General features: G+C 40.9%; 1 protein-coding gene across 1 annotated transcript in view; it reads left to right on the top strand.

Annotated features, from left to right (window-relative positions):
- Positions 1 to 17041, top strand: part of KCNH8 (potassium voltage-gated channel subfamily H member 8) — a 461858-nt gene that overhangs the window by 291483 nt on the left and 153334 nt on the right. Inside the window, exon 3 of the mRNA XM_063452300.1 lies at positions 2249 to 2380. Coding sequence (XP_063308370.1) covers positions 2249 to 2380 — 132 coding nt within the window. The remainder of the gene's footprint in view (positions 1 to 2248; positions 2381 to 17041) is intronic.

Genomic DNA, 17041 nt, shown 5'->3' with positions numbered 1-17041 from the left:
ACTTTAGCCATTATTGAGCAATATTGTGCTCAACGAATATTGTAAATGACTTACGCACAGACTTAGATCCTATGGATATTGTTCCTGCTTTAGTTGCACTTTTAGAACCCTAATTTGCAATTTGTCCTCGACCCAGGTGAATCAATATTTTATTTATGAAGTGCCAACAAGATTACTTATTACTTTGCTGATTAACTAAAACAAGAACACTTAATATTTGTAGTGCTCTGGGCAAGAAATATTGTAGCCACTTGTCCTGAAAGGACCCTTGAGCCTGGTATTGTATTAAAAAGAGAATTGCATGCCTTTTGTATACTCTAGTACCTCTGAAAACACTTGTGCATAAACAGGAACATGCAAACAAGCCAGGGCACATACACACAACAGACAGAGACACACAGTAGACAGACACTCTAGCACACATGCATAAACAAACACTAACAAACATACAAAAACACACAAACAAATACAACACAAAGACACAAACTAACACACATTCATAGATGCATACATCTACATACTGTATGCCTCCCAACACTGGGGGGTATGAAATTGGAACCGGGAGTGGACAATCCTAAAGCAGCCTGGCAGTGGTGCCACTTGCATGACTGATGATGCCCAAGATGGGTGGTTTTTCCTGGAAAGGAAATTGAGACAGTAGCATATAAATTAATTATCCTTCCTTTTAAACCTCAGTCTGGGGTTTGGAGTTCAAGCCACAGATACCATCCTTATACTTTAAACCATAACCTGTTGCATTGATATGGGAATGTAGGGGACCATTTTACAACTCCCCACTGGTTCCAAGTAGGTCCAGGAGATATGGAGACATATTTTTATATTAATCCCCATTATTTTGGTGAACTAAATATCACATTTTTACATATCTGGATCACTTAGTCTGTGAAAATGTTTTTTTAGCAGTCCAAATGTAAATAATTTTAAAATGTTATTGAAACAAAAGAACAATAGGTGCTCAGTGCACATTACAGGACATTTTGGTTAATACAAACGTGGCTTTATAGAGCTGTGTTGCTGTACATGTCACAATACAATACTTACAGGGAACACGGCGTTCCTATGAACCTACTTATTAAAAACTAACTTAAAGGGATACTATAGTCACCAAAACAACTTTAGTTTAATGAAGCAGTTTGGGTGTATAGATCATACCTCTGAAGTCTCACTGCTCAATTCTATGCCCTTTAGGAGTTAAATCACTTTTGTTTCTGTTTATGCAGCCTTAGCCACACCTCCCCTGACAGTGATTGACACAGCCTGCATGAAAACAAAATGGTTTCATTTTCAATCACATGTAACTTACTTTAATTTTTTTTCAATCTCATGCTCTGTAAATTTAACTTGATTTACATATAAGAGGCTCCTGCAGGGTCTAAATAGCTATTAGGAGAGAAGGAGATAAGAAATTATAAGTGTAAACATTATAGATGACTCTTTACAGGAAGTATTTAGGATGGCCGTATAAGTCAAATGCAGGGAGGTGTACCTAGGGCTGCATAAACAGTGATTTGACTCCTAAATGGCAAAGAAATGACCAGTGACACTGCAGGGGCATAATCTATACACCAAAACTGCTTCATTAAGATAAAGCTCATTTAGTGACTATAGTGTCCCTTTAAATAACTTTCTGAAATGTTAATTAGTTAGAATAACGATGGACAATTAAAAAGTATTACTAACTCAAAAAGGTTGAGTTTTTTTTGTTTTTTTTTTACGTAGCAATGAAATTAGTGTCAGTCCTTTGAATTAGTTACACAAGTATATTGGACATTAAGTCTCAAGCAATAGGATGATGGAGATAAGGAGACCTTTATAATTAATCTTGAAGATCTTACACAGTAAATAGCAAACTTCAGATGTCATATTCAACATACTGAGAAATACGACATTAAAATAAGACAGGATATGATCAGTGAAGCTTTTCAAAGAAAAACTGTGATTTAGAGAATAAAATGAGAAGCTTCATTAAACCATGTTAATGATCTCAGTAGATACATTTTGCATTTAAATCAATGCTTTACTTCCACAAAGGGGAGCACTGCTAAGCTCTATCCGATGAGACAAGAAGATTTGCATTCGCTGAACAGCTGTGGTTTCCCGACTATTGACCTTTCCAATAAGATTTGGTTGAAATTACATTAGTTGCAGCTCTTAGAACTAGGATCTGTACTTTTTCTGCTGCAATCCATTGCTTGAATTAAACTTACTTTTTTTTTTTCCTTTTTAGGTACATCATTTTGGTGCCTATTGGACATTGTTCCTATAAAGAATGAAAAAGGAGATGTGGTTCTTTTCTTGTCTTCATTTAAGGATATTACGGACACTAAAGTGAAGATTGCACAAGAAGATAAAAAAGAGGGTCTGTCATCACTTATGTTTATATATATTTATATTTAATGTTATGTCATGCTTTTCATTTGTCTATTGAACATGCAATAATTACAAAATATTTGTAATGCATATTCCAAATAGGTATAATAATGACATCATCATTTACTTATATATTTAAAGGAACACTATAGTGTACAAACATGTATTCCTAACGCTATAGTGTACTGAGATCTATCTAGCTGTCCCCTCTACAGTGTATAAACATGTATTCCTAACGCTATAGTGTACTGAGATCTATCTAGCTGTCCCCTCTATAGTGTACAAACATGTATTCCTAACGCTATAGTGTACTGAGATCTATCTAGCTGTCCCCTCTACAGTGTATAAACATGTATTCCTAACGCTATAGTGTACTGAGATCTATCTAGCTGTCCCCTCTATAGTGTACAAACATGTATTCCTAACGCTATAGTGTACTGAGATCTATCTAGCTGTCCCCTCTATAGTGTACAAACATGTATTCCTAACGCTATAGTGTACTGAGATCTATCTAGCTGTCCCCTTTCTTCGTGTAAGGGTTTGACACTAAGCCTTACTTTTCAGTCCTCTCTGTACTGCTCTGTTTGCTGCCGCTCTGCCTCTTTGACTGAGATAATTAATGTTGATGATCTCAGCAAATCCAGTGCTTCCACATAGCCTTGGGAGCCTTGTGTGCATGCTCTTTGAAACGCCATGCTGCTCCAATCAAATGCTGCTCTAGGAGCAGAATTTCACTTATAACCAAGTTTTATTCAGTAATAACTGCAAAAAGTGCATCTAGTGGCTGTCAGAACGACCTTGCAACATTGCAGACTTGATTAGATAGTAGCACTGCATCCAGACCACTTCATCTAAATAGTGTCCCTTTTAATCCTCTTAAGGACCAATAAAATGCCAGATATGGCACACAAATTAGAGATTTGCCTAATCCCTTGCCCTTTAGGAGTTTTCTTGGGAAATGTCTATGTTTTAGTAAATAAATGTTATGCATCACATGACACTCTTGGTGTGCTTATTACTAGTGCTAAAATAAGCCATAGTTTTCTAAAAGTAAATTTCATAATATGGAAAAAAATAAATTCTGGTTCAGTTGCTCATTTCAAAAGCACTGTTTGAATTGTCCTTGAATTATTTGATATGCAATCATTACAATTTTATAATACACTGGAAATAAAGCACCAGAACCACTGCAACTTTATGTAGTGGTTCTGGGGCAAAGAGCCTGTAACTGCAGGCTCGGCAATGCAAGCACTATCTATCATGTAGACAGCCACTAGAGGGACTTCCTGAATGTGGTCCTGTAAATATTGCTCCCCATAGAGATGCATGAAGTCACTGCATCTCAAGGAAATGCTGATAGATGCAGCACAGTGATTGGCACTGCAATTAACACGCATGCACACAAGCCTTCCAATGCTTCCCTGCGGGGACGCATTGGGTTGGTAAGGCTATCTATATTGATGATTTCAACCAGCAAAGAAAGGCAAATTGCAGTAAGTCCAGTGCACCAGGACAAATAAAGTCAGTAAATGTATTTACTTATTACTGGGGTGCCCGAACATATAAATAATTAGTATAACACTCTAGCATTAGGAATACATGTTTGCAAACCGGTAGAATGTCTCTTTAAAGTCTTCTATTATTTTAGCCTAATGTTTTCATTATTCTTGTCAGTTCTCAAAAAATTCCCATTACAAAATGCAAAGCCATCACAAGCAAAACCAATTAGCGTGTCAGTTTGAATTATTCTACATAGCATGGAAAAATATTTTAGAGAGATTGGTATTTTTTTTAAATTGGGGTGAAGTGGCTAAGACATTTGGACATATAAAGACAACTGGGGGGAGGCAATGGCATTTCTACCCCCTTCAATCTTTATTCAAAAGGGATAGGCCACCCATTATCAATATTAAAGACATTAAGGCTTCTAGTTCATTTTCATTTTATAGCTTTCAAATGCTGCCCATGAGTGGTGGCATGTAGGGAACACTCTGTCCACCCTCACATTATAATTCAATTTCATTTATAATTCAATTTAGGCCACCCATTATCAATATTAAAGACATTAAGGCTTCTAGTTCATTTTCATTTTATAGCTTTCAAATGCTGCCCATGAGTGGTGGCATGTAGGGAACACTCTGTCCGCCCTCACATTATAATTCAATTTAAGCCTGTTTAGCAGGCATGCCACCACTCCAGTAGGGGGCAGGAAAAGGGTTAACATTACTAGCAAGGGGCACAAGGAGGGTGTTTGTTACTAGCAACTGCACAGCAATGGCTGTTCAGTCACTAGTCTTTTATTACAGCGAGCAGCCATTGGCCACAGTAGACATGCCCTCACTCACAGCATGGTAACTGGGGGGTATATGGGAGGTATAAAACCTCCCTTGTATTAACGGGAGGGTCATATTGAAACCCACAGGCTTAATTTTTTTTTTACTATTTAATGTGGTTGTTGGCTAGCAATCGCTGGCCAGCCAAAACATGGTTAACCCTTATGCCTAGGAGATATCTGGTTCTCATGAATTTTGGTTAAGTGATCTAATTTCAGCCAAACTACCTCCACCCTCGAACATTGAAAGTAGCAGATAAAAATTTCCATTTGGAAAACTTTGTTCAGAAGAACTGAAACATTTCACCCGGCAAAGGTGTATTAAATCTTAAGTCTTGCAGAACTCATGCTAAACACGAGATAGAATGAACTAAGAGGTGAAAATGAGCTTGAGAGTCCCATTTTGTTTTTTATGTACATTTTTCAAGAGTATCATTTTTTTTTTTTATTATTCTTTATTTTAGCTGTGCATAGATTGTACAAACATTCTTGCCTTGCCATGCCACAACAGCTAGGCCAAGCTTTTCAAGACATAGACATTCATATGGCATTTGCTAATACTGCACATTTTTATGAAATAAAAGATTATATTACAAGAGAAACAGGCTTAACATTTTGTTTGTAAACCAGGGTGATGCTATTACTGCCTTTGAATGCTTATGTGAGATTATCAATGTAAGGGCCTGCAAGTTATCAGGTCCGGTAGGTATATTATATATAACATGAAAACATTAACTTTGTTTGTACGCCATGGGTGGTATTCCCAAGATTGTTGAGTGAAATAGTATGCAAGACATTAATGTGTTATATTGCTAGACAGAATGCAGGAAGGAATAACACAAAATAATATAATATGGCCACTGGGGAGTCAGGCTGGTAAAATTGCTTATAGTGGAGCAGCAAGTCTGTATTCCCCAAACCCCGAGCATGAAGCTCGACCCCCTGGGACCCGTGAGTGGCAGTTTAGCCGATGCCAGCCAAAACATGGTTAACCCTTATGCCTAGGAGATATCTGGTTCTGATGATTTTTGGTTAAGTGATCTAATTTCAGCCAAACTACCTCCACGCTCGAACATTGAAAGTAGCAGATAAAAATTTCCATTTGGTAAACTTTGTTCAGAAGAACTGAAACATTTCACCCTGCAAAGTTGTATTACATCTTAAGTCTTGCAGAACTCATTCTAAACAAGAGATAGAATGAACTAAGAGGTGAAAAATTAGCTTGAGAGTCCCATTTTGTTTTTTATGTACATTTTTCAAGAGTATAATTTTTTGTTTTTCTTAAATTCTTTATTTTAGCTGTGCATAGATTTTACAAACATTCTTGCCATGCCACAACAGCTAGGGCAAGCTTTTCAAGACATAGACATTCCTATGGCATTTGCTAATACTGTACATTTTTATGAAATAAAAGATTATATTACAAGAGAAACAGGCTTAACTTTTTGTTTGTAAAAGAGGGTGATGCTATTACTGCCTGTGAATGCTTATGTGAGATTATCAATGTAAGGTCCTGCAAGTTATCAGGTCCGGTAGGTATATTATATATAACATGAAAACATTAACTTTGTTTGTACGCCATGGGTGGTATTCCCAAGAATGTTGAGTGAAATAGTATGCAAGACATTAATGTGTTATATTGCTAGACAGAATGCAGGAAGGAATAACACAAAATAATATAATATGGCCACTGGGGAGCCAGGCTGGTAAAATTGCTTATAGTGGAGCAGCAAGTCTGTATTCCCCAAACCCTGAGCATGAAGCTCGACCCCCTGGGACCTGTGAGTGGCAGTTTAGCCGATGCCTATCTGTGGCAGGCTATTGACTTTGGTTGGTATGAGTCCGCTGGGGTCTTGGTGGGGCCCGATGTCGCAATGCAGTTTGGTGGCTGGATGTGAGCCGCAGCGACCTGGGTTGTCTCTCTCTTGTTTTCGTGCACCAGGTAGGTTCTTTCGTTTCAGGAGCTGTCGTCTCTTTTCTTCCATGTTGGTCGCCCGAGGTGTGTTCGAATTGTGTCCACTGCTTCGGGCTTTCCCGAGGGTCAAGCTCCCTACCCTACCCGAGCGGGCAGGGGCTCGGAGTGGTGCTGTACGCCGTCTGCGTTTGTGTGTCCGCGCTTGTGGTTGCTGGAGCGAGGCCGCACCTCGGGTGGCTTTCGGTCCCGGCAGACAGGATGCCATGTGAGGAGGCTGTTGTGTGGCTGGGTCGCCTTTATTGGGTTTCCACTTTTTCCTTATTGTGGCGTGAGTGGTAGGTGGCTGTGGTTTCATGCTGAGGCGATGCCAGAACTCCTGGCAGATTGCCTCAAACTTGGCATTAAACGCTTCCCTCCACTGCCGGATCTCGGAGGTTGGTCTGCTGTGCAGATTATCCACTGCAGCGGCCATCTTGGTTTCGCCACGCGGCCGTCAAGGCTTCGTTTGCGTTGTAGGCAGATGGTGACTCTGGGTTCCCAATGGCGGCAGGGATAACCCACGCCGGCCCTGGGGGGGGGGACAGGGCTTCTTATGTGAAGCACCCCGTGGAAGGCACTGCCTCTGGAGATCAGCCGCCTCTCGCTGTTGTCAGAGAACTGCAGCCGCTGCTCGAGGTGGGGGTCCGAACCGAGTCAGACGGCCCGCTCCTGGCTTGCTTAGTTGTCAGTTGTAGGTTGGGAATCCCATTTGGCAGGGATTATTACCCAAAACTGCTTGATTTTAGCTCGATTTAGCAGGAGCCTGAGACAAACACATCCAGTTGGCTCAGACCTCAGGCCCCGCCCACCACACTAACAGAATATTAACTTTCCCTTTAATCATTGCTTGTGTTATTTATCATGTATTATTTATGTGTTTTTTTTTCATATATTTATGGACTATTGCCCTTATCCAATATGGCCGTTACGCCATTACCCGGTCATTACAACCGATACTCCCTTTAAGATTGGACTTAGGAGTGACGTCTGGAACGCGACGCACACCACTTCCTGGGTGTGCGTGCGTTCCATGAGTGTCACGTCAGCACGCTCCCCCTTCCCTTATGGACATGCCGCGGCCATTTCCGGCCTGCATCACAACAACGCATCACTTCCGGTGCGACACGGGTGTCGCGCCATTTCCGGTCTGACGCATGCGCACCATCACAAAGCCGAAACCCGGAAGCCATCTTACCAGGAATTCATCTAATCATCAAAGAAGATATATAAACGGACTGTTTGAACTCTACACCACACTTCTGAAGAAGCCTATCAGGCGAAACGCGTTAAGTGGGACTATATTTTATATATTATATTTTATATCTATATTCATTGTCTAGTCTGTTTACATTAAAGTATACTTTTAAGTTACTTTTTTATTATCTTCATTTCCTGGTATCCTGTATATCCTTGGTGGGGATCATACCACCCAAGCTGTTCACACTAGAGCAGGTTTCATGCTCTAGAAAGTGTAAGTACATTACTTTTTACTATTTTATTCTACCACTTGGACTTACTTCACCATATTGCTGCTATTTTTTCTTTTTATACCAACTCCATATTTGGCACCTTTGAATACAACTGCGGCAACCACCACGAATCCCAAGACGGGGATTGTACCGTCCAAGCGCTTTCACAGTAGAGCTCTGTTATAGCTCTACTTCATGTGAGTGGACTGTACTTAGTTTCTTATCATTTATCTCTATAAATATATTTGCTGTATTGCGCTATTATTATTTTTCTATTTGTATTTCCCTTTGAGGTCACGACTAATTGAAATACTCAAGAACATATGTATGTATCTTTGTATATTTTATTTGTAATACTATAAGCGCGGTATACGCCCTCTCTCTTTCTACTATTTCACTCACAAGGTTGGGGAATCCTTGTCCTGTATACTGCTGCCTGGTTTCTATAGTGAGCGCCTATTACCCTTTTTCCTTCAAGTGTATAATTTGACAAAACTAAACATTGAAACTTTGACAAACTATATATTAATTTATATTTGTGCAAAGCTAGAAAATTTGGTTCATAAGTGAGAACCATTCTTCCGAAAAGTAGAATTTTTTTTTAGTCGAATTTCAGCCTGCAGAATTACGGTTCCAAAAACTTGATTCGCAAACAAATCAGACAAACCCAAAAGGGCACAAAAATTGGTTAATCAGGGTGTTGTGAAGTATATACATAATATAATATGTAAATATTTAGCAGTAGACAGCATTTAACTGTCATTTTGTTCACTGATCCAATGAGGTAAAGTAGCCCATAGAAGAAAATTCAGGAAGAGCAATTAAACAACATCTATAATTTTATATTTAACATTTATTAAACCTAATTTTTAACCTGGTGCAGAACATCTTTAATGAAGTACCATTGGGGAGATAATGGCATATCCACTTTCCTTCAGTATTATTTCAAGCACCCACAGGCCACCCATTATCAATCTTAGAGCCCTCACTTGCTGCCCAAGGGTGGGGGCTGGTGTGGAAATTAGGTCCCTACAGTTTATTAATAAGATAGATATAGATTTATTACATTTTTTTTATTGCTCCTCCCTTTTTCCATTGATTGGTCACACATTATTTGATCTGTGTATAAAATCAACATTTATTGAGTGTCCCCTAGCCCTTATTTAGTTTGGGATTCGGGCACATTTTGGCTCAGAGTTCATGAATTTAATCGATCGCCCTACCGGCCCAAATTAGGACGAATTGCAGTTCCAACCGAAATAAATCTCCAAGTCTATTAATTTTGCTCATTGAGTTTATTGAACTTGCTTACTCATCAAGTACCAAGGTGCACATGTGAATTTTCACTCGGGGTTTAGGGGCAAATTACTTCCTGCTTCCACATATAATAGGCAAAAATCCGTCTTATGGTATTCATAAGAGTCAATATTTATTCCCCATGAGAATTTTTAGGATTTTTCTTCACTTAAATATCCTGATTCCCTGAATTGAACAAAATTATTCTAAAGGAAGCAAATAAAATCTAATGGCATAAAATGATGCATATATGATAAACAGTTGTTTAAAAAAAATCCTCTAACAAATAATATTAGATGTATAAACGTAAACATGAATACTAATAATTAATTGTTGTTTGGGGCAAATCGGGTTTCATCTATATGACATTTCGGATGAATTTAGTTAATGCGATTACTTTGAGTGGTGGGGGGAAATGTTGTTTAACATAATATAACTATTACATATATATTTTTCAGTACACTGATAGGCGCATGTTTTCGCCATATGATTCACAGATAAAGTGAGAAGAAGTTACCAAAAGCAGGAGAATAAGGACGGCCAGTAAAAAAAAATAGCTATTTATATATTATATATTTATTAAATGTTTGGCATTTAAATATATAAATATGCATTTTTATGCTTCTTCTCCTATTTCCCACTATTGGTCACTTCAGATCTGTGGATGAAATCAACATTTATTGCCTGTCCCTCTAACCATCTTTCATCAATTTTTTTTCTGGTGCCATGGATGGAACTCTGAATCACAAAGCAAATAACATGGCTTGCTCATTTCTTGTTTAGTTTGCTTTGTAATATGGCCACAATGGCAACTTGGAGTTACGGAATTCGGACAAATTGAAATCACCCCAAATTCAGACAATGGTCAGTGGAGCTAGATTAATAAGCAGGCAATTGCTCATACCACCTGCCTTTGAAATACTTTTCATTGATCTGTATTGGGAAGGCTGTGATTGGACAGCTACAGAAAGTCTGGACTGGGAAAGAAGGGCGTGCTTGCAAACAATGCAGATAAGAGATCTGCAGTTTTTGCAAGTTGTTTTTAGATATACCCCCAATGGAATAATGTGGAATTAAATGCATGCATGTTTTCATCTACTAATAAGTGATATTTATTTAGTTAGTTAGTTAGTTAGTTAGTTTATGTTTTTGGGAAGTCGAGTATCTTTTTAAAACCAAACAATAATGATTCATTAATCATTGGAACTGAATGTCTTTACACAGAAAAATGGGACTAGTCAGTCCAGGCACAATGATAAAACTTTACTTATCCAGTCTGCATCTCAGCTGTCACCTTGTCGGAGCTGTAGTAGAATTATTTTAAAGGTATCCTGATATATAATAGACACACATACTCAAGGACTGTCAATATTGGGAGATAGCTCTACAGAAATACTAAAAATACTAAAAATGTTAAAAAGGAATCCTCTAAGTAGTTCATCCTTAAGAGCATAATGCAAAACAAAGGATTCAAAGGTAGTATTTGAAATCAGAACACAATATTAATTGTGTGTATTGATTATTTTTAATGCATATAACTTTATGCTCATGTTGCTATTTTATAGCCTATTACTATTGTCAGTGTACAGTGAAAAGACAAAAACAGGCAGATGCAAGCTTAAAGAAGCTCAGTAGCTTGCCTTTCAGTTAGTCCCCTCTCAGGTCTCGAAAATGGTTTTGCTCACTTGTATCATTACAAAGAGAACCTATATCCAGCGATGAATCTTACATGAGGCAAACAAGGCATATGCCTTGGGCAGCACTTTGCAGGGGGTGGCAAAAAAAGCCACCCCCAAATGTTTGCCTTGGGTCCTGGGGGCTTAAGAACTGGCCCGCTGGCCACATTTGAGGCCCCCCCGAGGCGGCCGGCAGCTTTTATTTCGACCTGCAGTGAGGGAGCATGCTCACCTGAACTCTTCCTGCTCATCTCCCTTGCACACCAATTAATGAAGCCAGGAGCTGGAAAATGACGTCACTCTGGCTCCTGACATCACTAAACGGCGCGCGAGGGAGCTGTGCGGGAAGATTAGAGCTCCCTCGCCGCCTCCTCTGCCTGTCCGCCCCCTACCTGCAGGCAAGTAATCCACTCCAGCTCTCCCAAGGAGGCTGGGTGGATTTAAAGTAAAATAAAAAATAAAAATTTGAGTTTTGGGGGAAATGTGTGTATGTGTGTGTTTCTGTGAGTGAATGTGTGTGTGTCTGTAAGTGTGTGTGTGTTTGTGTGTGTGTGTCTCTCTGTAAGTGTGTGTGTAGTAAAGATAACAGACAGGAGGTGATCAACGCTTAAGATTATATATACATACGATACAGATGATATTCTTAGTATATGAATCTATAAGTACAAAGCAAGAAACAGATTATGGTGCAGTACAGTAGATGTTTGTGAAGGGAGTACACAACTGCTTTTTAATTTTTTTTAAAAAACTACTATTTTATACATCATCACCTGTGGAATACATCCTTCATACAGCCCTCATCATCCCTTCGGTTCCAGCATATATCCCTAGGTGGGGATTGTGCCACCTCAAGTTCTTCATACCAGAGCAGGACATTGCTCTGGGTGATGTAAGTTTGATATTTTCCTCCATCAATACCAATTGTTTGTGTATACTATACCATTGGATTTCCTATTTTGTCTTTTTTCACATATACCTACTCCCTCCTGAAAAAAAGCTCCAAAGACCCTCCACGTATATCCATAGACGGGGATTATTCCATCCAGGCCTACATAATAGAGCTGAGACAGCTCTAAAAAGTGTGAGTGTGCACTTTTTCCCATTTCTACTCCCTTCACACACATCTACTGTACTGCACCATAATCTGTTTCTTGCTTTGTGCTTATAGATGTACAAAGATATATCATCTGTATCGTATGTATATATAATCTTAAGCGCAGATCACCTCCTGCCTGTTATCTTTACTATGCGCTTCACAAGGGTGGAATGAACCCCTTGTTGGTGATTTGCTGCTAATAATAGATATTGAGCACTTATACTCACCAGTTTTTCTTGTAAGTGTGTGTGCGTCTGTCAGTGTGCGCGCATCTGTCAGTGTGTGCACATCTGTCAGTGAGTGCCTAAGTGATAGTGTGTGTCTGTCAGTGAGTGTTTGTGTTTGCCATTGTTTGTCAGTGTATATGAGAGTGTGTCTGTCAATGAGTGTATGCATCTGTCAGTGAGTGTGTGTGTGTGTGTGAGTCTGTCAGTGAGTGTGAGTCTGTCAGAGTGTGTCAAATCAGTGAGTGTGTATGTCATTGTTTGTCAGTGTATACAGTGGTGTATCCTGGTTTTGTGCTGCCCTAGGCAGGACAAAACTCAGGCGCCTCCCCTCCCCCCGCGCCACCCCCACCCAACCTTTCCCCCCGCCCCGCATTCTAAATACACACACACACACTCGCTAACAGAAACACACACACACTAACAGACACACTCACACTCACTAACAGACAAACACACTCACTCACTATCAGACACAAACTAACATACACACACACTCACAGGCAAACACACACTAACAGACACACACACTAACAGACACAGACACACACACTAACAGACACACACACACACACACACTAACAGACACAAACACACACTGACACACACACACTAACAGACACACTAACAGACACACACACACACACTAACAGACACAAACACTGACACACACACACACTAACAGACACAGACACACACTAACAGACACACACACTAACAGACACAGACACACACTCACCCACCCACATTAACCCTTTTTTTTAATTTATTTTTAACACATTTTTATTTTTTTAACACATTTTTTTTAAATTTTTTTTAACACATTTTTTTTAAATTTATTTCTAACACTTTTTTTTTAAATTAATTTTTAACACATTTTTTTTTTAATTTAACCACCCCCCCCCCAGCCTCCTTACCTTTGGGAATGCTGGGGAGGGGGGGTGTCTCTTCCACCCTGGTGGTCCAGTGGCTGCTGGGTGATCGGGCGGCACTGCCTGGCGGGCGGGCGGCTGGCCGGCGAGGGAGCACTTCCCCTGAGCTGTCTGCTCAGCTCCCACGCCAGCCTCAGAGTGAGGCTGGGAGCCGGAATATGACGTCATATTCCGGCTTCGCCTCCCAGCCTCACTCTGCGGCTGGCGAGGGAGCTGAGCAGACAGCTCAGGGGAAGTGCTCCCTCGCCGGCCGCCCGCCCGCCCGCCAGGCAGTGCCGCCCGATCGCCCAGCAGCCCGCCGGCATGTCTGTTAGCCACAAGGCTAACAAGACATTTGCCTTGGGCATTTGGGGGCGGCTTTTTTTGCCGCCCCCTGGAAAATGCCGCCCAAGGCAAATGCCTTGTTTGCCTCGCGGCTAATACGCCCCTGAGTGTATATATCAGTGTGTGTGTGTGTGTGTGTCTGTCTGTCTGTCAGTGAAAGTGTGTGTTGATTAAACAGTATGTGTGCCAATGACTATCTTTTAATGTGTGTATGTCAGTGAATGTATCAGTACGAAAGTGCATGTCAGTCAAAGTGCAGCCTTGACAGAAAGGGTGGGGGAAAATTTAAATATGGTGGGGGTGGGGTGCCCGATCACCATCCTGCCTAGGGCAGCACAAATCCAAAATATACCACTGCCTATACCATTTGCATTACCATCAGACTGATGCCACCCATAAGGGCAGTCCAGAACCGACATGCCCAGCATGTTCTCTCTGCACAAGAAATACAATAACCCCAGATGATCGTTTTGGCCTTTTTTTAGTGAAAAGACATATGTAGTAGATTTACTCAATTTCAGCTAGCTTACAGGGAAATTAAGTGATAAAAAGGCCCATAAAATGTAATAGTTATTTTAATAAAATGTATCATTATAGTGAACAAATTGTATAGTGAAGACAATTAAATCATATGCACCATTAAAAGAAGGCCAGCATTGATCACTTAAAAAGTTAACTATACTGTTGTAAAGTAATTTATATCTTTTAAAAAGGTGTTGGTGTCTCTTTGCTTTTAAAAGAATAGGCTGAAAACAAAATTGTGTTAAATGCATGCTAACAAGTAAATTGATATATCCTCCGGAGGGAATGAACTCTAACCCTCACGAAGCAGATCTAGTAGTTATAGATTAAATTAGAAGATGCAGCTATCTCCTAAAGCAGGGGTAGGCAACCTTTTAGCAGCACTGTGCCGATATAGGATTGTGATGTCCCGTAGCGTGCCGATCCTATTTTTTTTAAATTGAGGTTTGTATGCTGCTGTATTCTGCTTGTGTTATTTTTACTGTAATTGCTTTGTATCGTTGTATTTGTGCGTATATGAGCTATTATATTGTATATGTGCACAGGGCCGCCATCAGGGGGTGACAACCATGACGGTTGTCACAGGCCCGGCGGCCCGGACTGCTCTGGCAGTCCTGGGCCCCACTTTCTTTCTCTGCACACATAGATAGCGAATATCGCTATCTATGTGTGCAGCCGCGGGCCCCCGGCTCCCTGTTACACACTAACACACACTCTGCATTCACTAAACTATGCACACACTCTGCATTAACTGTACACACAGCATCCACTACACAAACATCCTGTATTCACAGTACACACACTGCATCCACCACAAATTGAAACACTCTGCATTCACTATACACAGACACTGCCTCTAATACACACACTACATCCACTACAGACACTGCACCCACTAAACACATTTCATCTAGTACAAACACTACATCCACTACACACACACTACATCACTGTACACACACTACATCCACTACTCAAACGCACTCTGCATTCACTATACACACTTCATCCGCTACACAAACACACACTCTTCATTCACTGCACAAACACAAACACTACATCCATTACACACCTTCTAATTCACTTCCACTAAACACACCACATTCAGTCCTGCATCATTGTCAGCGGACAAGGCAGGGCGTGAGCTGGCCCGGGAGGGGGGGGCGGGGCAGACCTTGTGCTTTGTCAGGGGCCCCAAAATTTCTGATGGCAGCCCTGTATGTGCATTAGTAGTTTATGGTATCGTGTATGATACATATGAATGTGGGCTGTGTATGAGGGCTGCTTGTGGAATTGTGTGTGGATGGATATGTCACATTGTGTTTTTGGTAGTGTGTGGGGGCTGTTTGGGGTATTGCATGTGAGAGGATGCATGTGGGATTGTGTGCATGTATGTGGATTGTTAGTGGTGTTGCGTTAGTGGGGATTGTGTGTATGTTTGTGTGTGGGCTGTTTGTATTATTTGTATGAGGGGAGGCTTATTCTGCAGGTCTGTGTATATCTAGCAGTGTGGGTGGCTTCCCTGGGTTCCAGTGGGGACCAGCCTGGGCAGGTACAGGTCAAGGACAGGAGCTGCAACAGCAGCTGCAGGCTGATCTACTACAGTGTGGATTCCCATTCACAAGTGCTGGGAGGAACTGATCTGAGGTCACTTCCTCTACGTTCTACAATGCATAAATTGAGGATTTTCCTTCACCACCTTTTCGTATTAGAAGATATCTGAAGTATCACTGAGACGCCTGATAGGCCAGAGCCTGTTTTGCTCTAGCAGCCTTGAGTGCCGTGGAAAGACACCTCGAGTGCCGTGCACGGCACTAGTGCCGTAGGTTGCCTACCCCTGTCCTAAAGCCTTCATTATAATCCTCCAAGATGCAATAGTAGTTTCTTAAAAATCTGAAGTCTGACTAAATATTTAGATAAATCATGCCACTTCAAAGTTACTATGCCTGTAAATTAGCTGTCTACAAAAAATATGAAATTTTTACATGTTATATTAACATTTATAAAACAAATATAATTTAATCACTGTTACCTGATAGGTAACTATGTACTGTATGCATTAATTATTATAAGCAGTTTCTCTTTTGGAATCAAAAATGGGGGCACACCATGTTTAAGTGTCAAATGTAAGAGGGCACTTATAACTGAAAAACTCTTCTCTAGGCCAACCCCCGGAGTGAATAGGGAGGGGGGAGCATGACTGCTGCCCTGAGGAGTTGGCATAGCAACCAAAAGGATACAGTTGGTTTTACAGTTGAAAGCATGGAATTCTGGGAAAAATTACCAGACTACTGGTGAACAATGCTGAGGGAGCCTGGCAGTGTCTTTCCTCTGGTAGTCTCTGTAAAAATGACTTTATTAAATTGAGTTTCACTCCCTGAGGAAACCTGGCAGTGCTGTTTCTCCTTAAAAAAAAAAAAAAAAAAGCAAGAAATTACTTTTACCTTCTACTGGGAGTACAGGATGGCCCACACCCCTGCTGGGTCTAGGGAGGCCCTGCTTACCCTATTGCAGGCCTTCCAGAGGACCCATGGGGCTGAATCCTTTAACTAACTGTTCCACAGTGCCCAGGGCGAGCAGGCTGCTTAGGAGGGGCCGGTGAAGGAAGTGCAGACTAGGAGTGGACATCGGGCCCACCATTCCAGACTGCATTCCAGACTGTCCCCTAGTCCAGTGCGGAGATCCAGGGTCGGAGTACCACAAAAGGGTCCAGGGCCGAGTGAGGCTGGCTCCAGGCGGCAGGATGCGGGAAGCGCGAGGCGGAGGAATTGCAGCAGGTGCTGCAGAAGTCAAGATGGCCGAGATGGGCCTGGGCAGCAAGATGG

Source organism: Pelobates fuscus, chromosome 4 (genome assembly GCF_036172605.1).
Source record: "Pelobates fuscus isolate aPelFus1 chromosome 4, aPelFus1.pri, whole genome shotgun sequence".
NCBI classification, from domain to species: Eukaryota; Metazoa; Chordata; class Amphibia; order Anura; family Pelobatidae; genus Pelobates; species Pelobates fuscus.
Note: the sequence above shows the minus strand (reverse complement) of the source record. Positions and strands in the feature narration are given on the sequence as shown.